Source organism: Hipposideros armiger, unplaced genomic scaffold (genome assembly GCF_001890085.2).
Source record: "Hipposideros armiger isolate ML-2016 unplaced genomic scaffold, ASM189008v1 scaffold_1200, whole genome shotgun sequence".
In the NCBI taxonomy this organism is placed as follows: Eukaryota; Metazoa; Chordata; class Mammalia; order Chiroptera; family Hipposideridae; genus Hipposideros; species Hipposideros armiger.
In genome coordinates this window covers 267924-292355 of record NW_017732550.1, presented here as the reverse complement: position 1 = coordinate 292355, position 24432 = coordinate 267924, and the positions used below count along the sequence as shown (strand labels likewise).

General features: G+C 52.0%; 1 protein-coding gene and 1 pseudogene across 10 annotated transcripts in view; both read left to right on the top strand.

The window, feature by feature from the left end:
* Positions 1–24432, top strand: part of IQSEC1 (IQ motif and Sec7 domain ArfGEF 1) — a 149823-nt gene that overhangs the window by 22435 nt on the left and 102956 nt on the right. For 2 of the 10 annotated variants that reach the window (XM_019632943.1, XM_019632944.1), the window contains exon 1: positions 20018–20173. The exons of 2 other annotated variants lie outside the window; for them this stretch is intronic. In XM_019632943.1, the coding sequence (XP_019488488.1) occupies positions 20061–20173 (113 nt within the window). In that variant the 5' untranslated portion in view covers positions 20018–20060. Of the gene's footprint in view, positions 1–6279; positions 6371–20012; positions 20174–20753; positions 20833–24432 lie in introns of those variants that run through there. 6 more of the 10 variants (XM_019632940.1, XM_019632946.1, XM_019632942.1 and 3 more) reach the window with 5 other exon arrangements.
* On the top strand, positions 2683–3508 carry LOC109376806 (PEST proteolytic signal-containing nuclear protein pseudogene; annotated as a pseudogene).

Here is a 24432-nt window from a genome sequence, read left to right as displayed (position 1 = left end):
TCTTTCCTTCCTTCCGCCCTCCCTTCCTTCCTTCCCAAAATATTTGTGACAGTTTATAGGAAATACCTATATAAATTAAATAATGAAACATCAGGACCAGGAAAATCACAATTTAATTCGAAGCCACTGTTACAATGGCCACAGTTGTCTCTGCTGCAGGATGAGAGTGTCTGGGACCCTGGTCCTCTGCCTGGATGGATGGGTGGGTAAGACAGGAGGCACTACAGGGATTGGCCTCAGGCCTGGGTGGGCAGACAGTGAGTGCCGAGGGGTTCTCTTAGATGGTGACGCTGGCTGGCTGTGGTAATGGAGAGAGGAAAGCTCATCCCTGGAGTGAGTCAGCAGCCACCTGTCCCTCCTTAGAACCTGACATAGACATCTTTGGAGGCCAGTCCAGGCCGGAGGCGAGTGTCCCATATGTCTCTCCCTCTAACAACACTGGATTTTCCTGTGTCTCATTCTTTCTTGTAGTTTCTGGCGACTGGCGCACTGGAAACCTCAGGGGTTGTTTATAAGATGCAGCGGGCTGGGCCCTGGGAGGCCCCACTGTGCTCTGCCAGAGGTTTACCCCTCTGATGAGGAGTGGCACAGCCTCACAGAGCTCACAGACTGGCCTCTCCATGCCTCAATTTCCTGGACAGGGCTGTGGGTAGAGCCTTTCGTGACTCATGGCAAGTGCTCACAGAGTGTTTGTGGCTACTGGTAGCCAGACAGCGGTGATGGGCAGGCTGGCACTGCAGGGCTGCTGTGAGCACTGGTGGGGTAGCTGCCTCCTCATTAGTCGGGGCAGGTGTGGGGACCATAATTGGCACTGGGTTTGCCCCAAACCCTCACTTAGCACCACTTAGTACAGGGCATCTCCAAGGTGAGCTGAGGAGAATGGGCTTTGGGGGCTGCGGGAGACATGTTCTGCTTCTCAGTCCCCTACCCCATTTTGTTGGAGGCCCCCAAGAGGGCTAAGGCTGCTCCATGAGTTACATAGACAGATCAGGCTGGCATTGCCAGGACCCTATCCCCCTCAGCTGCCCAGGGAGACCTAAGTCAGCAGGTCTGCAGCCCGGGGCAGGCTGGCGGCAGCCGCAGGGACAAACTGGAGGGTGTGATCGGACAGCACATACTTTTCCACTTGCGTCTTCAGAGTTCCCTCCACATGAGCCCGTCTCTCCTGGCCCGGGCTGCTCACATCTGGACAAGCGAGAGGTGTGTGGGGAGCAGGCTGCCACAGCCAGCCCTGGCCCTCTGCCCAGGGTTTCAGTGGCTGCAACTGAGAAGCGGGGGCAAGTCTCTGGGACTTTGGCCTGAGAGGGGACCCTCCGGCTCTGGGCCACCTCCTGACAGTACAACTTAGGAGCTGGGCACACCAGGTCTCAAAGCTGGAATGGTGGGTTATAAGTTGTGCAGTGGCCAGCAAGCTGCTAAACTTCTCGGGGCCTGTTTCCTCCTGTAAACTGAGGAGAGCAGTGCTGCCTGGGCGGGCTTCTTGGGGGAGGTTCTAAATGAGTTCTGTTGGCTCAGCACCCAGGGGAGCACCCAGTGATCCCTATCGCCTTCTTCCCTCTGAGTCTCGGCTGGGGGAGGCAGAGTGATGAAGTGGGGAGAACACGGGCTTGGCCCCTTTCTACTGCATTAAAGCCATTTAGGGTTGTTTTGAGAATCAATGACTTGATGCCTGTTGGCCTGCCCCGGGCAGGGTGGGTGCTGTGTTGAGGCTGTATCTCTAAGTTCATACCCCCAGGCTTGTCTGTCACAGGCCTTAGCCTATGGTTCTAGTAAGCCTCAGCTTCTGACATCAGGCAGGAAAATCACTTTTGCACCTGGCCTTATTTTGGGAACGAAAGGTCATTTTTTTGTACTTCCAGGGCCAGTGGGGCATTTGAGCTGCCCTGTGGTGAGGGGCAGCCCACCTAGGATCCTGGCTGAGGATAGGGTGGGGCCTAAGCTGAATAGACCCTGACCCCTGGCCCCTCCCTGCTGTGGTGCATCTGGGGAGGAGAAGTGGGGAGCAGCTGACAGCCAGGCTCTGGGATCTTCCAGGTCACTTCCAGGACAATTAGCCATCTGATGCCCCTCAATAAGAGGCCATGTGCACGCACCTCCTGGGACAGAGCGCTCACAGCCTCCTAGCCTAGGCCACACTTGGGCAGCTCGGACGCAGGGAGATTCTTTCCCACTTGGAGCCGGCATCTCTCTTTCCATGATGCCTGCCCCACACAATCACACTGAGGCCTGCATTCCAGGCCCCCAACCCATCTGCTCCCCGTCCTGGCTCAGTCTGCAGTGGCCAGAACTCCCTGAGGCTGAGGATGGGTTTTCAGTCTCCTCCTTGCCAGCTATCCCTGTCCCTCCTTGCGCTGTACCCCTTTGCTCTGGGCAGTGCCCAGAGCACACAGGGGTCCTTCTGGTGGCTTCTCAACCCTGCATCTATGGAACTCACAGCACTTCAGCCCTGCAGTCCTGCTCCCCCACCCCCACCTTCCCTGCTTCATGCTGCTCCATTGTCCACCCCCACATGGAGTCTGTGCAGGGTTGAGGACCTACTGTCTGCCTGGCACTGTGCCAGGTGCTCAGTATACATTCTCCCATCTCCAGCTAACATCCACTGTGAGAGGCACTACCCACGGGACAACACACCTGGGGCCTGAGCGCCTTGTATTATTAGTTTCACTCGGGGATTATTGGTGAGTAAGGTGCTGTCCTCAAAGAACTCAGATCCAGCAGGGCACAGGTAACTGCAGTAGACGGTGGGAAAGGCTGAGCACCTACTGTGTGTCAGGACTGTGCTAGGCCCTGGGGTACAGCCATAAGTAAGGTGGACAGCTTGGGCCTCATGGAGCTGACGTTCAGGTGGGAGAGAAACAATAAAACAAGTACACAAAGATATCTTGAGACAGGGGTTAGCGGCAAGAGGATAAAACTGAGAGGGGTGATAGTGCAGCAGAAGGAGCCATGTGACCTGGGGTGGTCACGAAAGGCCTCTCCCTCTCGGTGGGAAAATGGTGGACGGGAAGGTGGGAGAGGAGAAGCCGCAGCGAAATGGAGCAGCCTGAGGACCTGAAGAAGAAGCAGAAAAACCTGTGAAAACTAAGACCGTTTCTTCCAGTAATGAAGGGAACAGTTCCAGTCGAAGCGCTGAGAAGCGATCAGCGAAAGAAGCCGCTGCAGACCTCCCAACAAAGCCTGCGAAGAGCTCCGAGTTTGTATTTGCCACGGGCAGTCAAGATAAAGGACGCCCCAGCCATGTCCATTAAACTTGTTTCAAGGAAGCCTACAGAAACTGTTCCAGCTCTTGCTGTTTCAGTAGCAGCAGCTTCTACTAAAGACAAAGGTAGAGAAGCAGAGGAAATGCCTTCAGAGGCAAAGGTGAGAATGAAGAATATTGGAAGGGATACACCAACATCAGCAGGACCAAACTCCCTCAGTAAAGGAAAGCATGGGTTTTTGATAACCAGAACCTATGGGAGAGGAATACAAAATCTTATCTTGGAATGTGCGTGACCAAGACAATTAAATGATGTGTTTTGAAATTGGGGTGTGGGTGGGTGTAAAGTTAAAAGGAACAGTTTCTTTTTTTTTTTTTTAAGATTTTTATTGGGGAATTGGGGGGATGGGAACAGTGCTGGGGAATTGGGGGAAGGGGAACAGACAAGTTGCTGTCGTTTTGTTCTTCAGTCTAGTTGTGGAGGACGTTGCTTCACTGGCCCAAGTTGGCACCATCATTGCGCTCTTCCCGGGTGAGGCAGATCAGTCGCCAGCCTCTGGACTGCCGCTCACAGCGGCTGCTGGCCGCTCACGCTGGCTGCTGGCTACACTCGGTAGCCCATGGCAACCCACTGCCACAGGGGCTGCAGCCTACGCCGTTGCCGGCGACTCACGGCAGCCCAGCTCCAGGTGGAGCTGTTGTTCAGCATCTTAGCTGTGGAGGGCAGTGTCACTGGCCCTCATATGTGGGATCCAAACGGGGGCCCTCTGGCGTCCCAAGCCAGTTCTTAACCATCGTGCCACTCGGCCGGCCCACAGTTTCTTTTTTAAAGAATGGTACAAGCCTATCTTTGGATCTGCCTTTTATTTATTTTTTTAAGATTGAGTGGTACACTAATAAATGAGAGTTTGAAATTAGAGGTAACTTATGTTTTATTTACAGATTTAGGGACATCTGCTAATTTTTTAGTTTCGTGTGATTAGTTTCCAAAGGTCACAGATAATTTAAAAAATCAGAAATGGTTCCTTTTTAAGAATTGTGTATATGTTTAGAAACAACTATCAGCACATTAAGAGGGAAGCAAAAAAGTGTTGTCTGTTTAAACTGCAAGTAATTACTCTCTTACTTAACTTCTTCATTAACCTAAACTTTCTGGCCCCCAGGAACAGCCTTATAGAGAAGCTAGTATTGTATTGGCAGGAAAATGTTACTGGACTATTGACTGAAAGTAAATTAGATTAAATTAAAACATTGCTTCTTTTCCTACTGGGCATTTGCTTTGTTTCAAATCATAAGCTAGATATTGCATTTAAGTTAGAGTAAGCCCCAAGTCAAACAATGGAAATGTGTGTAGAATTATTAGATTTTAGTTACATGATTTAATTATATCAAGACACATGAACTTAACTTGCTTTAACGCAGGCAAACTTTTCATTTTTGTCTATTTTACTGTTTATGTTGAAATAACATCCCTCTCCTACATATTCTTTCCTTGACTCATGAAATATTAACCTAAGGTCAAGGTGGGAGAGACGAATGTCTTTACTGAAATACCAATAAATTATTTCAAACTCAAACTCCAAAAAAAAAAAGGAAGAAAAAAGAAAGGCCTCTCCCAACTCTCATAACTGATGTGGTCCATCCAAGCAATGGAAAGTTATGCAGCCATAAAAAAGAATGAAGTGCTGATGTGACATGGTTAAACCTTGAAAACATTGTGTTGAGTGAAATAAGCCAGCCATAAAAGACCATGGTTCCATGTATGCCTATGTGAGTGTCTACGATAGTTAAGTCCATAGAGACAGAAAGTAGATTAGTGTTTATCTAGGACTGGGCACAGGGAAAACAAGAGTGTCTGCTTAATTAGTACGGGGTCTCTTTTTGGGATGATCAAAATGTTCTAAATTGCAGTGATGTTTGCACAACTCTGTGACTATACTGAAATCATTGACTTGTACACGTTAAATGGGTGAGTTTTGTGGAAAGTGGATTATATCTCGATAAAAGAGCTTTTTTAAGAAAAGCAAAAAAGGCTTTTCTGAGAAGGTGGCCTTGAGTTGAGAGTAGCGGGAAGGGGTGATCTCATGCAGACCTGGGGAAGGCAATTCCAGGCAGAGGGAACAGCAGGTGCAAAGGCCCTGAGGCAGGAGGGTGCCTGAAGATCATTAGGGATGCTGGGCAGGGGTCAGGGAGGAATGTGCAGTCCCTGAGGTCAGCAAGGCCAGATCCTTTTGAGGACTTGAGTGTGTACTGGGGTGAGGGGCAAGGTTTTAAGCAGGATAATGAAATGATGTGCTTTCTGTTTTTTGAAACAATCACTCAGGCTGCTTTGAGGAAATGAGACTGTGGAGAGGGAGGGGCAGGGGCTGGGGAGACAGAGAGACTAGTTAGGAGGCAGTGGCCACTCTCTAGAAGAGAGATGATTATTAATACCTAAAAGGAGACAGACGAGCAACCGGCAGACAGGCAGTGGGAATTCAGATGGAAGAGGAGGCTTCCTGGAGAAGGGGTCTGGGATGGCCTCTAAGAATGGGGGACGGACAGGCAGAGGGGCAATGGTGAAAAGGCCCTTGGTGTGGCACCACCAGTGTAGGGAGCTTAGTGCATGGAAACCTCTGAGCCCGGCCTGGCCATAGGAGACCAGGCTGCCTGCCAACCTGGGTCCCATTTGGGCTGGAGCTGCTTTCAGAATAAGTAGGGCAGCCTTTCTCCAGGGCCACTTTTGTCCTGTCTGCTCATGCTGGCCCTCAGTGAGAGTGTTAGCACCCGAGTGGTCAGAGACCCAGGGTGGCCCAGTGCTCTGAACAAAGCAGCCTCGCAGAAACTCGAGTGGCCTCGAAACGCGATCGGCCGCTAGAGACTGGCCAGGGAAGGAGCTGTATTATTTATTGACCAGAGCCTCTAGGGCCTGCCTGTTGAGGCCATTTGGACTGACCAGACCTGGAAGCAGCTCCCGGGCAGTGTCCGGGGCCCAAGGGAGGGCAGGCAGGGGCCCCAGGGTGCCTGGCACTCTCTCCCCGGGGCGTGGTTTCCCGGATGCTGGCTGAGCAGGGAGGAAGTCAGATGTCAGGCCCTGCGGTGGGGAGGGCCCACAGCTTGTCCCCAGGGGCCGTGGAGACAGGCAGGGTGCTGGGGCTTCAGGAAGACCTCCGCCCCATCCCCTGTGACACTGTGAGTACCAGCCGCCTGGCCCAGGGCAGGGAGGGGGTCTCAGCCACCTGAGAAACCTGTAAGGGGCTGCCAATTGTCAGGGCAGCCTGCTGTGATTAGGGTCTCTGGGCTTTCGTCGGAGTTTTTGTTGTTGCTTGGAACTGTTTTCTTCAACCTGTTCTCACTGTCTGGATGACACACAGGCCCACCCTGGGCTCAGGAACCCCAAGTGTTTCCCCACAGCTGCCTGGAAAGGCAGCCTCAGCTGCTTGAGGGAAGTTCTTTCACTCTCCTGGGCATTAGACCAGCCCCAGGCACTGGTGGGGGTGGACAGTCCAGAGACCCTCAGGCTGGTTGGCTCTTTGCCTGGGGACCTCACAACAACCCTAAGAAAGAGGGACTCTTGACAACCCTATTTTACAGTTGAGTAAACTGAGGCCTGCAGAGGTCACACAGTTGTCCAGGGCCCCTGGAGTGTGGTTGGTGCCATTTCCTTCTCGAGCTGCTACCCCCTTACCCCCTGAAGCATAAGCTTCAAGCACATGGGAGCCCGGACAGAGAGAGCAGAAGGCTCCCTCAGGTTCCTGCACCTGCATTTCCTGCCGCCCATCAGTCCATCAGGGTCAACTTGATGCTGAGCGGACACTGCCTTGGGAAGGTCTCCCCCTGAGTGCTCCCCAGGGCCATTTCCCCATCTGTGCAGTGTCCCCTGGAGTCCCCATGACCTGCTGACAGCTTCAGCTTCCTTGTGAAATGATCCAGAGTAGAACCTTGAGGACCTGCAGACCTCCAGGTCCGTGAGGGACTTGGGGGACAGTCCCTAGGTGGGTGGGCAGCTTTGGACACACAGAATGAGAGATTTGGTGAGGCTCTTTGGTGCTGTTCCTTGGGAAGTCCCCTGTGATGAGATGGGGACCTGGGGCCGCCTGCCCTTCAGGGAGACTCCCCACCTAGTCCTGCTTCCTCATATAACCCTCACAACAACCTGAAAAGGAGAATCACTACCACTGCTGGTTATGTGGAGACCCAGGCCCAGAGTTGTCAAGGCGTCTGTGCAATGTCCCACAGTGGTTGTAAGTTGAGGAGCAGGGACTTGAACCCAGAGTGACTCTGAGCCCCCCAAGTGCATCATGTGGCCTCTGTCTGGGGTGTGGGGGGCAGGGGTAAGTGATCTCATGACTTCCCCGTTACTGGATCTCACCTTTTCCGTCAGCAGTGGGTTGGGCTCCAGTGCTGAGGAGGGGCTATCTGCCCCATTGGCCCCTAAGAGTGAGGAGAGGCTCGGTGGCAGGAGTGAGAGCTCTCAGGACGGCTTTCTGAGCTAGGTCAGCAAAGGCATCCCCTGACCCATCTGTAGAGCCCCTGATGACCCCAGTGGCCAGGGGCTGTAGGAGGACCCCAGTGGTCAGGCAGCTTAGAGCCCAGGGCTGCAGCCTTCAGCTCGGTGGTCTCTAGCAGGGACCTGCTTTTGTTAGTCTTCAAGGCACAAGCTGGGGAGCCTAGCGAGGTGGAATCTGGTGCCTTTCTGAGAGGCCGAAGGGAAGGCCCATTTCAGTCCAGCTGGGCAGAGGATATCCTGAGGACAAGGCAGAAAGTGTGTGACCAAGAGCGAGGACAGCTGGGCTGTGGAGCAGGTGTCTCTGTTGGCTCCCTGGGGACCTCAGACAAACTTCTTTTCCTCACGAGGCTTCATGTCCTCAGCTGTGAACTGGCCAGGTGGAGTCAGGAGACTTGAAATCCTCCATGACTCCATTTCATTCGTTCATGAACTCAGTCATTCCACAGCTACTGTGTGCTGAGTACCTGCTGTGTGCCGAGTACTATGCTGTCTCTGGGGATGCAAAAGTGATAAAGAAACCAGATAAAAAGGCAGGAGAAAGGGCTAGACTGCAAGGGAGGGGGGCCTGGTCAGACATGTTTTATTTTTGTAGGTACACATTGCTTAACAGGCAACAAAACCAGCCAACACACCAGATTCACAATGTCACAGGTATCAGTGCTTAGGATGCAACAAAGTTAAACAATAAAAAAGAAGTAGGTGGATTTGAAGTTGATTTAGAGAGCAGGTGGTAGGCCGAGAAGGCCAGAGGCCTACTGGGGCTATGGGTTGCCTGGAGCTCTGAGCATAGCGCACCAAGTGGGCTGGGTTGTGTGGCCTGCAGCAGGGAGAGAAATCCAGACTTTGAGGAGAGACAGCCAAGGGCATCCACAGCCGCTCCTTTCCTGGAAGCATCTGGAAGTGTCCAGGCCAAGTTCCAGTTATAACATGACCCTCCTCAGCTTGGCTCTGCTAAGAGAGGTCCTCTATGCTCAACATTACATTGGACTCCTCCTAACCTCCAAGTGGGACGTGCTGTGCAGACAATAGTATCCAACAAACCCTGCTCAGGTCCCGGCTCTGCAATCCTCCTGTGCTAGCCTGGTCAAATCACAGGCCTTCCCTGAACCTCTACTTGCTCGAGCATAAAAGGAGATTGCTTCGTGGTCACCAAATAAATTCTGACTTGGCAGGCCTTCCTCCTGCCCTCCCCCTTCGCACCTTGAAAAGCCTGCATCCTTGGAAGCATGAGGGGTCTCCTGCATAAGAGGCTGCCTGTGCATCCCCGAATACTCTCCAGATGACCCTTTCCTGGGAAATGAGCCCCCCATCTCCCAGAGGCCTGCCAGCCTCATCCTATTTGGAGCCCCTCCCCTGGGCTTAGAGTGAGCAGGGGGTGTGCATGACCCCACCCCCACCATCAAAGAGCTGGAGGAGTTCAGCCTTCAAGACCCCTGCCCAGAAGTGGAGTTACCGCCGTGTATGAGCGGGGTGTGCTTGGAGCAGCACGTGAGCTGGAGCAGGAGCCTGCTTAGCAGGGTCTGCAGGCCGTCAGACAGATGAGGAGATGAGGAGGGCAGGTGGGATGGCCCACACTGTGGCCCCCACTCACTGAGTCCTAGGTGGCCAGGCCAGTATGAGGTGCCCCTTGACTGTCAGTGAAAGTCTGTGTGTGTGTGGGGGGGAAGGGGTGCAGTGGAGGGAGTCATTAGCTCCATTTGATGGATGAGCAAACCGATGCCCAGAAATCCATGTCAGTGTTACTTAGGCTGCTTCTGGGGAAGAGGGCACTGCCGGGCCGAGTGGAGTGTCCAGGCTGTGCCCAGCTGTCACCTGGGCCTGGACTCGGGCATGGTCAGGCTGCTGGAGCAGGTTGAGAGCCCAGCCTGGTGCGAGTCCCAGCTCTGCTCCTTTCTTAACCATGTGACCTTGGGTGTGTCAGGTCACCCCACCAAGCCTCAGTTTGTCAGCGAGGACCCTTCTAGTTGAAAGTGACAGAAAATCCAAATCAGACAGGCTTACACAGAAAAGGGGCTTTGTTCATTGGCTTATGGAACTGCAAAGTATAGGGGTAACTGGCCTCAGGAAGGGCTGACCCTAGGGGTTCAATTGATGTAATGGGCTTGGACTTTTCAGCTATTACCTCTGCTTTCCTCCTTGCTGGCTTCCCTCCAAGACAGGCCTACTCTCTATAGGGTGCCTGGCTCTGTGCCTGGTATAGAGGCAGTGTTCCCCGGTTCTGTGACAGACCTGCTTGGTGAGCAACATGCTGTTTATGTCTTGGGGATGTTGACAGTGCCCTGGGGGATGGGACAAGAAAAGAGGAAGTCGCCACACACTGCTGAGATAAGGGTGCCTCTGAAGCCCAAGGAGGCCCAGAGGAGGCATGTCAGAGTTCACATCCGGACAGGTTTTCCAAAGGCGGTCTGGAAGAGGTGGCAGCTGAGCCAGATTTGAGGGAAAAGGAGTTGCCTGGAGAATGAGAAGCGAGGGGTGGGGCCTGGGCTTTGGCCTGGGGCTCAGGTTGGTTCAGGTTCCACTCACAATGGGGCTGTACTGGGTCCTTGAAGTTCTAGCGGGGCTCAGAGATCGGGAGAGGTGCCTGAGCAGGGGCAAGGGGACAGCTGAGCCTGCATGTGGATGAAAGATGGCTCCAGCTTCAAGGCTGGGAGGACATGAAACAATGAACACTTAGTGAGCACCTACTGTGTGTCTGTAACTTTCCAGCCATACAACAGCCCCTGCAGCTTCTTCATCCCCACTTTGCAGAGAATGAAACAGGTGCTGCAACAGGACTTTTATAAATAAGTCAATCAAGCATATTTACCCACAAACTTAGAATTTGGGACTCACCCATTGGCTAGGCTCAGTGGCCTCTGATCTACCATCAACAGGCTACTGGGATGCCACCCTTGGCAGGGACGTATGGGGAAGTTACCATATTCAAAACAGTTGTGTGTTGAAACACCTTCCTAGCAGACTAGCCACCAAGACTCTGATCGCACTGGCAGCCGGAAGCAAACACAGTAAATCTGATACCCGATGCCTGCAAACCAGGGGTCATGTCGTAGGCAGAGCAAAGGTCCCCGTGCAGAAGTGGGCACATGGCTCATGAGCAGCCAGTAGCAACCAACTTGGTTCTGAGCTTTAAGTGGCCAATTTGTAAACCACTTCCAAGCTTCCCCTAAACAGTGTGTTCACGCATTGCTGAGATCAGCTGGGGGAGAACAGGAAGACAGAAGTCAGATCCCAGCCCCCCATTTGGTGCTGTAACCCCTTTGGGATACCTCCCCAAACCTCAGTTTCCTCATCTATAAATGTGGGACAGTATTTCACAGGGTGAGGATTAAATTACATATGCTTGAGCATGCCAAATGCAGTGAAGCAATGGCTTGATAAATGTCACTGATTATTATCCCCAAGGAAAAGTAATGTTCTTGGTTTGATTATAACATTTTAAAAACTGCCATCTTTGCAACCCTGGACTTGAGCCAAATTGGAAATTGTTACCTTCAGACCCTAAGCGCCCCAAGGACAAGTGCTAGCTCATTCGGTCCTGCATGGACCAGTCAGGCCTGGGGTTCAGGAAATGCACTTGGCGAGTTAAAACCAATTTTGAATTGGTGAAATTCTAAGTCAATTCAAGATGTTTATTTCTTAAACAATACAGTGAGACAGTGATTTTTGAATAGGTGAAAAACTAGTGAACTTTACCCCAAGGATATAATTAGAGAGTGGGAGAAGGCCAGAGGTAGGTGACATTGATACTTCAGAGTGGTGGAGGGGCCTTCAGGGGAGTCTCTGGGGGAGGCGACATTTGAGCTGGGTCTGGAGTGTGAGCAGGACCTGAGCAAATGGAGAAAGTGGAGGAGGTGTGTGGTTGGAGCTGTAGGTTGGGTCCCCATGATGTGTTTAGTGAACGGTTGTAGTAACTAGTACTTTTTTGGTTGCAAGTGATAAAAACAAACAAAGAAACAAACAGAACCCAGGCTGACTAGCCAAAGGCTGAATTTATTGCCCTGTATTTCTGAAATTGATTCGGGGTTTAAAATGTGTCTCCAGACACTGGTGTCTTTCTCTTTTTTCATGTCTCATGACTTCACTTCCCGTCAGCCTCTCTGTCCATGATGGCTGCTGCTGCCCCAGGTTTACAATCGTCTTATAGCTAATGATCTCAGCAGAACTCCCAGGACAGACTCCCAGTGGCTTAGCTTGGGTCACATGCCCACTTCTGGACCAAACACTTTGGCAAGGGGGCGGAATACTCTGGAGTTAGGGGTGGAGTCTGCTGACACAAACTAGATGAACTAAGAGTGGAGGACGGGGATTCACCAAAGAAAATTGGGGTGCCTCACTCAAAGTGAGAATGGAGGCTTCGCAGGCAGAAACATCCACCAGTGTGATCTGATAAGACCTGCTAGGTGCGGTGCTAGGTGACTTGACATGCGTCATCAGGTAAGGTTTCTTATGATCCTGATTTTGCAGATAAGAAAACCGAAGCTTAAGGAGATGCAGTCACTTGCCCAAGGTCACACTATTAGCAAATGGCCTCAAACTCCAAATCTGCTTGATCCCAAAGCCCAGGCCTTTAACCATCTGCTCCACCGCCATACAGTAATCAGATGTGAGTTTGAAGAGGATGTCTTGGGGGCTTGAGTGGAGGATTGACTGGCAGGGGGAGACCGGAGGCAGAAAAGGGGGCAGGAGGCTGGTGTCATGGCTGCAGAGAGGAGAAGGCCTAGGAGATACAGCTGTGGTATGCTACAGCCCCTTGTTCTCAACTACTGCCAGCTTTGCTTTTGTTGTTATTTTCTTATGTAGATAAATGTATTTGTTATTGAATCAGCAATATATACATAAATATACACACACAGCAACAATTATATGTATATTCAGACACAAATATATATATGCATATTAATTACTGTGCCTACTAGCTCCTGCTTGGGGTTATCTTAGCAGGAGGGTGTGCAGTGTGAAGCCCCTGGGCCTGGAGGCTGGACTTAAGCTCAGGCTATGGGGTGCCTCACTCAAAATGGTATTTCCTGGGGAATTTCTGGAGGAAGTGGTCAAAGGGAGGTGACCACCCACTTAACTTAGGGCCCAGAGTGGGCTAGATGGGGAAACAGCCACTCCTCACTTTCTTTGCAGCCCTAAGACTTCCCAGGCAAAGAGGCCCACCTCCCTGATGCCATCACAGCACATCAGAGGGCATCCTGCCCACATCCTCATTGCACAAAGAGGAAACTGGGCTCTGGCCTCCATACACGAATAATAGTAACAGCTAATCTTCGTGGAGCATCTGTGTATGTCGGGCACTGTTGGACACTACACAGATCATATCGCCCTCTGGTGTCTCATGTCACAGTGAGCTTTTCAGTGACATGCCGTTCTCTGAGTGCTCACTGTATGTCAGCCCAACTATTTAATGCTCACAGCAATCCCGTCAGCTAGGAATATCCAACGTATTTTGCAGATGGGGAAACTGAGGCAAGCCAAGTGACTTGTCCACATTCCTTGCCAGCTGGGAAGTGGTAGTATCGGAACAGGGACCCAGAATTGAGTTTTCCTTTGGGATGTGGAGGGCTGAACATTGTAGTGGGTAAGGTGTGTGGAGTGAGGCTCGAGTGCTCCCACCCTGGCATCTGCCCCCTCTCAGGCAGCCTCACTAGTGATGAATGTGGAGTATGTGTTTCTGTTAGCTTTTGCTGTATAACAACCCACCCAAAATGTAGTGGCTTACAACAGTGGTTTCTTATGGAACATGACTGTGCAGGCTGGAAAATCTGGGCAGACACACTGGTCTCCCTGGGCTTACTCATTTGCTGCACTCAGCTGAGGATCAGCTGGTCTGAAAGATCCAAGATGTTCCCACTCACGTGTCACAGTTGGTACTGGGGCACCTCAGTTCCCCTCCTTGTGTTCCTCTCTCCCCAGTGGATAAGACAGCTTCCGGCCATGGCAGTTTGAGGGCAGTGTTCCAAGAGCTTGAAAATGGAGTTGCCAGGCTTTGTGAGGCACAGCTTCGGAACTGGCCTACAGGGCAAGGAAAATCGCTTGATCAAGGGGAGGGGAAATGGACCCCGTCTACTGGTGGGAGGAGGAGAGGACAAGTTCCACTGTAGAGGGGCCTGTGTACCAGGATGGAGGGAATCTGTGGCCATATTTTACAACCACGGAATATGCATCATTAGGATTTTGCTTGGTTTTTATCTTACAAAGTTTGGAGTGAGGTGAGCAGATTCTAAAATCATTGTAATTAAAGCCAAAACTACCCTGGTAAAATTACCCTTGGAGACCCCTTCAGCTGCCCATTGTACAGAGTCCCTGGCCGGTTTACCCTACCCTGCAGGGAGCTCCATGCTCCGGAACCCTGAGCCAGACCAGAGAGGGAACCGAGGCTTGCCCAGGCATCCCAGCCTTTTCAGTGAGGAGGGGACCCCAAACCCCAGCTGCGAATGGAGGGTGGCCTAAACCAGCAGCTGCCCTTCAGCGTCACTACCTTCTGTGTTCCCACTAAGCTTCTAGGGCATCACTGCTCAGGATAGAAGCCACCAGCCATGGGGGCTATTTAAATTTTAACTAGTTAAAATTAAATTAAAAAATTTAAAAACTCAGTTCTCCATCCCCACTAACCACATTCTGAGTGCTCTGTGACCACACAGCTAAGAAGTGGAGAGCCAGGAGTCAGCTGGCTGGAGCCCTGAGTCAGCCTGCTTTATGCAGCCGCCCCACCTTCAGGGTCACCCAGGTCCCTTGAGCAGGCTGCTTGGGTTTCAGGAGTGACTCAGCCTCATCTCAGTCCCTGCCTTTGAGGGGCTCCAGGTCTGCTGGGGGCAGGTGGGCTTGTAACACATGGGTCAGGGTGTGAACAGGCCCAGCAGAGCTGGGTGCCCCTCCAGAGGGCTTGGCTCTGACCCACCCTGCCCTACATGCAGCCAGGACCAGGAACATGTGTTGAGATGGAGCCCTAGGGCCTCAACCTCTGGAGCAAGCCCCTCGCTCCAACCTTGTCCTTCCCACTTTTAGCGAGGGGCTCCATGTGCACCCCTCAGTAAAAGGAGGGTGCCTTATCATCACCAAAAGCTGTGAGAAACTTCCCCAGCCCATCCCACCACACACGAAGGTTAGTAGCCATGTCCAAAAAATTACAATAAGCCACTAAGAACCCACTTTAGATGAATTTAGTCTATGAACTTTATTCATTGCAGCAGCATCTCTTTTGGTTTGAAAGATGTTAATGTATAAAACATGGTAATTGTTTGCTCTGCCAGCCGTGTTGGGTGTGCATATGGGATGCAAGATCCCCTAAAATAATTCAGGGGCTCCTGGCTTGGGAATCCCCAAAACCTCCAGGAGTAAAAATCTCTGAGCATCAAAGGGTAAGGGTAGGGGTAGCGGGAGGCCACTTCATGGGATCTTCATGTGGCCAGTCCTTTGGATAGCCCTATGCTGATTTTTAAGGTGGGAGGTAAATGAGGTGCTCCCATCCCTGCACCCCTTCCCACTCCCAGCCTGCAGGTAAACTCCCTACCACCTGCTCTTGCTGGTTAGGTTCTGAGCTCCGCTGATCTAAGGTGGCCCAGTGTATCTGCTATGCCCTCTAAGCTATGGGCCCCAGTGTGCAAAGTTGTGACCCTCTTTGCTGTGTGGGGACAGAACTTGACATTTTTATAATCCAAGGGAACAGAGATGATTCAGACACCAATACTTGCCCGCCAGGGTACTGTGTCTACTGGGAGCTGGGTCTAGGGCACAGCTGTGGGGTTTCCACATCCCTTTCCCTTTCCCCCTACCCCAGCTGAACATCAACACCTCAAAGGCAGGGATTGTGTATGTCTGCTTCACAGCTGACCCTTGCACATAGTAGGCACTCAATAAATGTTTGCTGGGTGAATGAATGAATGAATGAATGAATGAATAAGTGCTATGGAAAGGCATGTGTCCTAACCCTGTCCTCCGGCTATTGGCTGCATCTTCTCTTTGGGGATCCCACAGACATGTAATGAACAGGGGCACCTTCATGTGAGCTGTGTTCACAACTAGATAAGTACTTTTTCTCCTTTTGGGGTCCATGGATTTTTCATATGTGGATTCTTTAAAAGTTGTAAGACTTATTTTGTAATAATTTCAATCTTCAAGAAAACTTAAAAGAATAATATAAAAACAAAACAATACAAAAAAAGCCACAGAAGGTTATGGGTCATGCCTGATAATGGGGGAGCGGGGCAGGGGGGTGAACGGAGAGGCCATGAGGACGAGAGCTGCCTGGGTAGAGACAGGGACAAGACTGATGTCTGGGTGGGTCAATGGTTTTGTTTCCCAGCAAAAGTCTTTGGCCCCCACTGACATCTCACCTCCACATGGGTGCCCAGTGCTGTCATCTGTCCCAGCTCCATAAGACTGACCTCTAACCCTGACAGATGGGACCGTTGCCACAGATAACCTGGAGAGGAAATATGAACCAAGAGTTTCCGGGTGGGGCACTGTGAGTGGGAGAAGGAAAAAGGAACAGCATACTGGCAAGTCAGGAGGGATCTTAGAAGTTATGCAAGCCAGTGTCCCCAAGGCAGTAGACCTTTGATTTCTGCTCCCACAAATCCACGGATAAGGAACCCCCTACGTCCCCAGCTGCCTTTCCATATCTTTGATTTTTTTTTTTTTTTTAGCTGAGCCATCCTGCTACCTGTTGGCAGCTCAGTGGCTGCTCAGCTCGGGCTGGACTCGAACCACTGTTGCTCAGAGCTCAAACTCTTGAGCGAGCTCTTAACCAACTGAGCCACTGCCTTTCCATATCTGATTGGCTCTCTCAGTGAAAAGGTTCTCAGGCTGGTATGGAGTCGGGTATAAGGAACCTTGGCACTCATCTTACCTCGTGCTTCCTGTCTACTAAATAGAAGGGACCCTGGGCCGGCCGAGTACACGTTGGTTAAGAGCTGGCTTGGGACGCCAGAGCGCCCTGGTTCGGATCCCACATATGAGGGCTAGTGACACTGCCCTCTACAGCTAAGATGCTGAACAACAGCTCAACCTGGAGCTGGGCTGCCGTGAGTCGTCGGCGACGGCGTAGGCTGCAGCCCCTGCTGCAGTGGGTTGCCATGGGCTACCGTGTGTAGCCAGCAGCCTCTGTGAGCCCGTCCAGAAGCCTGCGACTGATCTGCCTCACCCAGGAAGAGCTCAATGATGGTGCCAACTTGGGCCAGTGAAGCAACGTCCTCCACAACTAGACTGAAGAACAAAACGACAGCAACTTGTCTGTTCCCCTTCCCCCAATTCCCCAGCGCTGTTCCCATCCCCCAATTCCCCAATAAAAATCTTTTTTAAAAAAATAATAAAATAAATAAATAGGGCCGGCCGACTGGCGTGATGGTTAAGAACTGGCTTGGGACACCAGAGGGCCCCGGTTCGGATCCCACATATGAGGGCCAGTGACACTGCCCTCTACAGCTAAGATGCTAAACAACAGCTCAACCTGGAGCTGGGCTGCCGTGAGTCGCCGGCGACGGCGTAGGCTGCAGCCCCTGTGGCAGTGGGTTGCCATGGGCTACCATGTGAAGCCAGCAGCCAGCGTGAGTGGCCAGCAGCTGCAGTGAGCAGCCGTCCAGAAGCCGGCGACTGATGTGCCGCGCCTGGGAAGAGCGCCATGATGGTGCCAACTTGGGCCAGTGAAGCAACGCCCTCCACAACTAGACTGAAGAACAAAACGACAGCAACTTGTCTGTTCCCCTTCCCCCAGTTCCCCAGCGCTGTTCCCATCCCCCAGTTCCGCAATAAAAATCTTAATAAATAAATAAATAAATAAATAAATAGAAGGGACCCTAAGGCTCAGAAGGGAGATGAGCCTCCCCTGAGGTCATACATGGAGTTATCCCCAGCTCATGTCAGAGCAGGCCCTAGAAACCAGACCTCCCAAATCCATGTCCAGTTTCAGAAATGATTCCTTTTTAAAGATAGTTAAAAAACAAAACAAAACAAAACAAAAAACAGTAGTTCATGCATATAATGAAAAAAAAAAGTTACTCTTTTTAAATACATGTAAAGAAGAAGATTTAATTGGCCCATGAGACTGCTCAGATAACCCCTGGTGTCTTTTAAAAAATGAACTAATCCTCCGAAAGGTATAAAATGAAAGATAAAAGCTCCTCACATACCCATTCCACACAGCTCTTCATCCTCCCAAAAGGTAGCCACCAGTAATAGTTTGTTTTGGTATGTGTGTATACTCTGGGCAAAAAATTAGGACGTTCCATGTATGCATAGCCTTCTAAAATGTACACAAAAGGGATCATAACATACATGGTCTTCACTCCCTTGCATTTCCCACTAGAAATGTGTCTCGGAGAACTTTCTGTCTCAGGACAAAGTCCAGCGTGTTGGTGTGTCTTCATGCAGCCCCTCTCTGTTGGACACTAGATGTGTTTTCCTTTGTTTGCTTATTTGCCCAGAATGCGGTGTTGACTGTCCTCGGGTTTTTGTCCGTATTAGCATGCTGTATAGTTTTGCCTTGAGAAAAGGTTGTACCATCTTGTACCTCACCCGACAGTGTTTCTAGTGCATTCATTTCTTCCCACTTTCAGCAGCACAAGTATTATCAAACTTGTTCTTTTTTTTTTTTTTTGCAACTTGGTAGATTTTTTAAATGGCAAGCATGTTGTGTTTTGATTTGTATTTCCTTAATATGCATTTAACTACAAGGGAGACTGAATATATTTCCATGAACTGCTTGTTCATATCTTTTGCTCTTTTTTTCTAATTGGTTAGTCATCTTTTTCCTAACAATTTGAAAGAACTCCTTATGTATCAGGGAAATTAACTTTCATCTCATTTTCCTCAATTAACTTTTGTCATATGAGCTGCAGATGTTTTTTAAGTTTACCATTTGTCTTTTTTTACTTTGTGGTATTTTTTAATTCAATTTAGAAGTTTTAATTTTTATATGGTTAACTTAATCAATATTTTCCTTCATGGCTTCTGGGAATAACAATATTTATACAGTGCATTTTATATAAACTTATCACACATTATCGTGATTGATCCTCACAGCAGCCTTTAAAGGGAGGCAGGGTGGGTTTGTTTTTTGTTTGTTTTTTTACCATCAGTTTGGTTTTACAATAAATGCAAACGAGGTTGAGAGAGGTAGTGGGACTTGCCCAGGCTGAACAGATTCTAAAACCGTCACTCTTCTCACTTCCCTCACCTACCTTCCACCAGCTAAGTAACACACTCCTAGCGCTGATAACAAAGGATGTGGCTTCTGTAGTGGAGCATTTTTTATTGTTAAAACCATAAGCATCTTTTCATCCTCTAAGTGCTCTTTTAAAAATATTTTTGAAATTATAAATTCATAGTTCTCAAAAACAAAACCTCCAACAATACAGAAGAGAGAAACACAGGGTTTGGGTTGGAGGCTCATGCTTTGCACAAAAATCCCCCCACCCCCCAAGTGACTACAGTCCCATTTCCTGTGAGCATCAATAAGGTGCCCCGGGCTCATTCTTGCTACAAGGTGAGGAAGACCTGCCAGGAGCTGGACCATTCCTTATTTGTCCTCGTTTGTCACCAGTGCCTTGTATATTCCAGAAACACCTCAGGAGCTTGATGAATGCTTCAAGACAGAAGACCCAGGTGGTCACACACTCCACTTAGATTTCTGCAGCCTCACAGGTCTGTGTTCAAATCTCAACTGGCCACTTAGCAGCTGTGTGAGCGTGGGCAGGTGACTTCCCCTCTATATGCTGCAGTGTCCTTGTCTGTAAAATTGGGATAATATTGTCAGCATCAAGAAAATGAAATAAGCCTCAAAAAGTGCTGAACAAAATATCCACCTCTCCCCTCTGATCTGTCATTCCTTGCTGGATCCACTGTCCACTCCTACCTGACCCCAATGTCCAGAGTCATGAGATATCAGAGCTGAAGAGCTCCCTCCTTCCCAAAAGCTCAGAGACAGGGGGTGTGCTTTGCCCAAGGTCACACAGCCTTCCGTGTCCGGGCCAGCAGTTACTCCAGTCTCCTGACTCATTACATCACTCGCCCAGCTTCCTCTCCGCGGGACCACTGCAGCCGCGTTGCTCTAACCTCCTGTTTCACCCCTCTGGCCACCAGGGGGCGCTTGCTAAACACAGCCCAGATGACTGTCTTGCTCCAACCTGGTCTGCGGCTCCCTGCTCCCTTCCAAAGGAAGCCGCTTCTTTTCCGTCTGGCGCTCTAGGCTGTCAGACCCCGCCTCCTCTCCCCTACACTCCGGACTACGCGCATTCCCTTCCTTGTTTTTTCCTTAGGTACACTCCTCCTGGAGCACCCTCCCCTTCCTTCCCCTTCCAGGCCCAGCCTCTCCTATCTCTGCCACTCCTTCCCCACGATTTGGGTCTGTAAGCCTGTGCTGCCCCATTCTCTATGACAGTTGCCAGGCCACTGAGGTCCATCCCAAGCATTCAATTGGTGCTGAGTCAATGTTTGCTGCGGGATGAGGGGTGCTGCGGACAGGCCCGGATCCTCCTCCCAGAACTGTAAGGAGCGTGTGTCCTGAAGGGGACTTAGAGAGGCGTGGTTCCAGAGTGGTTGCGCACAGCCCTGGCACGCTGTGCGACTCTGGGCCAATGGCTACCCCCCTCTGAGCCTCATTCTTCTCATCTGTGAACTGGAGAGGCTTGGGGGAAGGAGGCTGGGCATTGCCGGTGGGGGCTGCAGTTCTCGGTGGGAGGGGCCAGGGGACTTGGCCTGAGGCTACATTTACTAGGTGTTTATTCAGGGGTCTTGGGGAGTCTGAGGGATATGTTGGGGCCATAGTGCCCCCTCCAAAGCGCCTGGGTTGTACGTACCCGGCTTCCGGGGCCCACTGCTCCAGCGGCCTCTCGGACCCGCGCGCCCTCAACATACCGAGACTCGGGTGACGCCCGCGGCTAAGGCAGCACCGACGTCCCCCTCCCCCACCTTTCGAAGGGGGGAAACTGAGGCGGGGCGCGAAAAGGCCACAGCCAAGGTCACGGCGTGCGGGTGGCGGAGCCTCCAGGAGGGCCGGGCGCGGGCTCCAGATCCTGGGTGCGGGCTTCGGCTCCTGAGCGCCCCTGCCCCCGCCCCCCACCCCACGCCTGGCCAGTTAGACACGCTGGGGCCGCGCCCGCCTCGGAGACACCGCAAGCTCGGCAGCTGCAGACAGACGCGCGAGGTAGGAGGTGGACCGGCTGGGGACGCGCGCGGCGGCCGGTGCGGTGCGGTGCGGTGCGGGGCCGGGCTCGGGCGGGGATCCGCGGGGTCTGAGGCTCGAGATCCCCTCAGCCCAAAGCCTGGGCTGCAGCTCCGCCCCCGAGGCCGCGGCTGCATAGACGCGCGAGCAGCTCTCGGGAACACCGGGGGCGTGGGGGTGGGGAGTAGAATCTGCGGGCGGCTTTGCAGAGCCGGGCCCCGGAGGAGGTTACGAGGCCGCAGTCGTGGGGACGACACAGGTCGCGGGGTTGTACGGCTGGGAACTGGAGGCCGCCAGTCTCTCGGATATGGGCAACCGGCCTACGCAGGCCTTGGGGAGCCAACGCCGGTCTTTCTGAGCTGGGGCTCTGAGAGTGTTGCTCTGCGGTGAGAATGCAGGAGATTTAGCCTCCTCCGCTATGCGAAACCTTGCGAACGCTAAAGGCGGGATCTTGGTGGGAGGGGGTATCAGGGTGCTCCATCTCCGCGTCTATGCAGTTGGTTGCCTCCCTGGGGCGGGGAAACATGAATCCAGGTCGCGGGGCGAAGCAGCCCTCTTACCCCGCATTCCCTCCAGTGTCTCCTCTTCCTCCCTAATCTGGCCTCCCAGCGGAGAAAACCTGCTGCCCCGTCCGGGGTCCGGATCCTGAAGGCTGGAGATTGAGGCATTTCAGGAATTCGCTGGGAGACAGATAGACGCTGCAGGGAGGGAGTTCTGAGCATCAGCTGGGCTAGAGGGACAGGGTCCGAAGCCTACCTTACCCCTAACCCCCTTTGTGACCTTGGGCAGTCCCTCTTCTTGCTACCACGTGGCCAAGAGTCTGGTTCTTAGTCCTTGGGGGGCTCTAGAGGTCAGACCCCCAGGCAGGCGGGAGTCTATTTAGGTAACGGTGCTGGGAGCTGGAATCTCCACAGTAATCTTCTGACCCTGTCTCAAATGGGGCAGGAGGCAGCGAAGTGATGGGGCTATTTCAGGTGTCAGGACTGTGTCACCTGCCAGCCTGGGCTGGGACCCTTGTGGGGCCAGGGGCTTAGAGTATGGGCCCTGCCCAGAACTGGCTGCTCTTGGGCTGTGAGGGGGCAGGGACCTTTGGCAGAGGTGAGTTAAGGCTGTCTCCTTCCCACCCAGTCATGGGGATAGCCCCCTCCCTTGTCTTGACAGGCAGTTGCCACTTTAAAATGCAAAGCTCTCAACTGTCACACCTGATCTGATCCTGAAGCAAATGGAGCAGAAAGACAACAGTGGGTGTCCCTCGCCTGGTCTGTCCATGAGATAAGGCTCACGGGACAGCAGTCCGCTCTGCCTGGTCAGCTTTGTGCATTTTGCTCTGGGCATTCTCCATAATTGGTAGGGGCTGGGCACTCGTTCTAAGCTAGGAACAAGAGTCTGGTTGTGCCATCTGAGGAGCCACTGCTCCACTCGTGTCAGTCCCCACCACAGAATGCACATGCTGGCCTGCGAAACCCCCTCAGAGTAACCGAACTGAGGTGACACAGGAATGGCCCTCTGGGCACCTGCCCCCAACATTTGCCTGGCTCCTCTCTGTGGCTGGCAAGGTAAGCCTCTGAACTCGCTTGTGGCCAGAGCCCAGCAGTTGAGTTCAGAAGAAGAGAGGAGAGACAGCCCCAGAGCCCCCCTGAAAGCAGGAAAAGATGAGGTGGTTAGGGTGCCATAATGTCCACAGCCCAGCCATTGAGCATCAGCAATGGAGGAAGCATTCTGGGGCCAATCTCCAGTTAGAGATGGGGAAGCAGAGGCCTGAGAGAGGCAGGAACAAGTCCAAGGCCTCACAGCATCATATGGTTTGTTCCCAGCTCTCCAGCAATCCAGCCATCCTTGGGGAGCCACTGCCTAGGGAACACTCAGAAGTCTCAGTGTTCCCCACAGAGGTCCCTGCAGTGGAGGGACAAGAAAGAGGACTGGTGTCCTCCTCTGTGGAGCACCCTGACTCCTGCAGAGTTTGCAAACATTAAGTAATTTGGGATCTCATGACCAGAGTTGCCACCCTCTCTCAAGTATGCTCAAAGGGCCCATCGCTGCCTGCCCTTCCAGCCACTGCTCTGACCTGCTTACCCTGCCCACCCTATGCCTGCTGGCCTCAGGACTCTCATGGTTCTAGCCTTGCCTCTTCCCCATTGTGTAGAGGATAGTGCCAAGCCCAAGCCAGAGCTGGGAATCTTTGTGTCCTTAGCTTTATCTCCACACCAGTGTCCTAATGCTTGGGGTGGAGGGTAAGCTAAGCACCTAAGCATCCCTAGCCAAGAGCACAGCCATCCTTTGTTCTTGTGGTAAGCACCCTTTCATTAGGGTATGCAAGTGGAGCTGAAGACCAACTGGTCAGGGAGGCTATGAATCTAGAGGACTGACCAGATGTCTCATCATACCCCACTGGTGCTTCATAATTAGGGGGTAGGGAGTGGGGTTGCTTGCTCCTATCAGGAGGTCTTTCTTGCATGAAAGAGGCTGGGTGAAGGCCTATTGTGTTGATGAGGTCCGTGTGTACTGGGGTCCCACACCCAGTCATGGTGCTCACTGCCACCCCGAAGTGTGACACAAACCTGCTTCAAGGAGCAGCATCTTCTGGTGCCCACAGCCTTTCCGCTGGACCCAGCCTTGCCCCATGTTGGCACCTGCAGAAATGCGCACCCCACCCTGCCACCTGGGAACCTCTTTCTTCCTCATCACTTTCATCCTGCACCATCCCCTTGTGGTACCACTGTCACTGCACAGAGGAACAGTGTGCAGGATCCCAGGTAGGACTGACATTAGATCCCCTGCGAGATGCCAGTCTTTAAGATTCCCTCCCTGGGCCACAGTGGAGCTACAAGGGCAAGTGCTAGCTTGGAAAAGAAGGATGCAGGCAGCCAAGTTCCCAATGACTCTTTGAAGAACTGTGTGTATGTGGTCTTCTGACCCAGCACGTTTGCAATTCAAACCGGTAAACATTTTTTTAAGCAGACCTTGTCATGGCTGGCTCTCATATATATTATCCCATTTCATCTGCAAAACCACAAACCTATCCATGAATGTGTGAAGTTTCTAGAAGCATAATATTAAAACAATGATGTCAACCCTGCAGGCCAGGAGTGCACCCTCAACTGTTGATCCGGTTTTTTCAGAGCCACCCAGTAGAGTGTTCAGGCACCCTCAGGGGGCCATTCCTCTGAGAGGAGTGCTCAGACTCAACTGAGCAGAGTCCAGGCTGACCCACATTCATCCACCAGTGTTTGCAGTGGAACTTGGAATGCTGCACAAGAGCTTGGGCCTCACAGACTGCCTCTTTAGAAGGCAATCCCAGACTGTACTGTGTCCCATTCTACTGGGATGACAGTCTCTGTGAACTCCCTGAGGGCAGCATGGTGGCTAAGGCGCCTCCTGGTCCCTAGCACCAGGGGCTAATAGGAGTTTTTGTTTGTGCTCAACTGATCTGAATCCAAGCCGGAAACAAGCTGCCTTACAAGGCAGTGAGCTCCCTCTCACTGGAAGGATGCAAACCGAGGCCCTGGAGAGGATTCCTGTATCTCAAGTTAGTTTAGATGCCCTGGAAGGGTCATTTTAGCTCTAAGACTCCCAAAGCTAAAT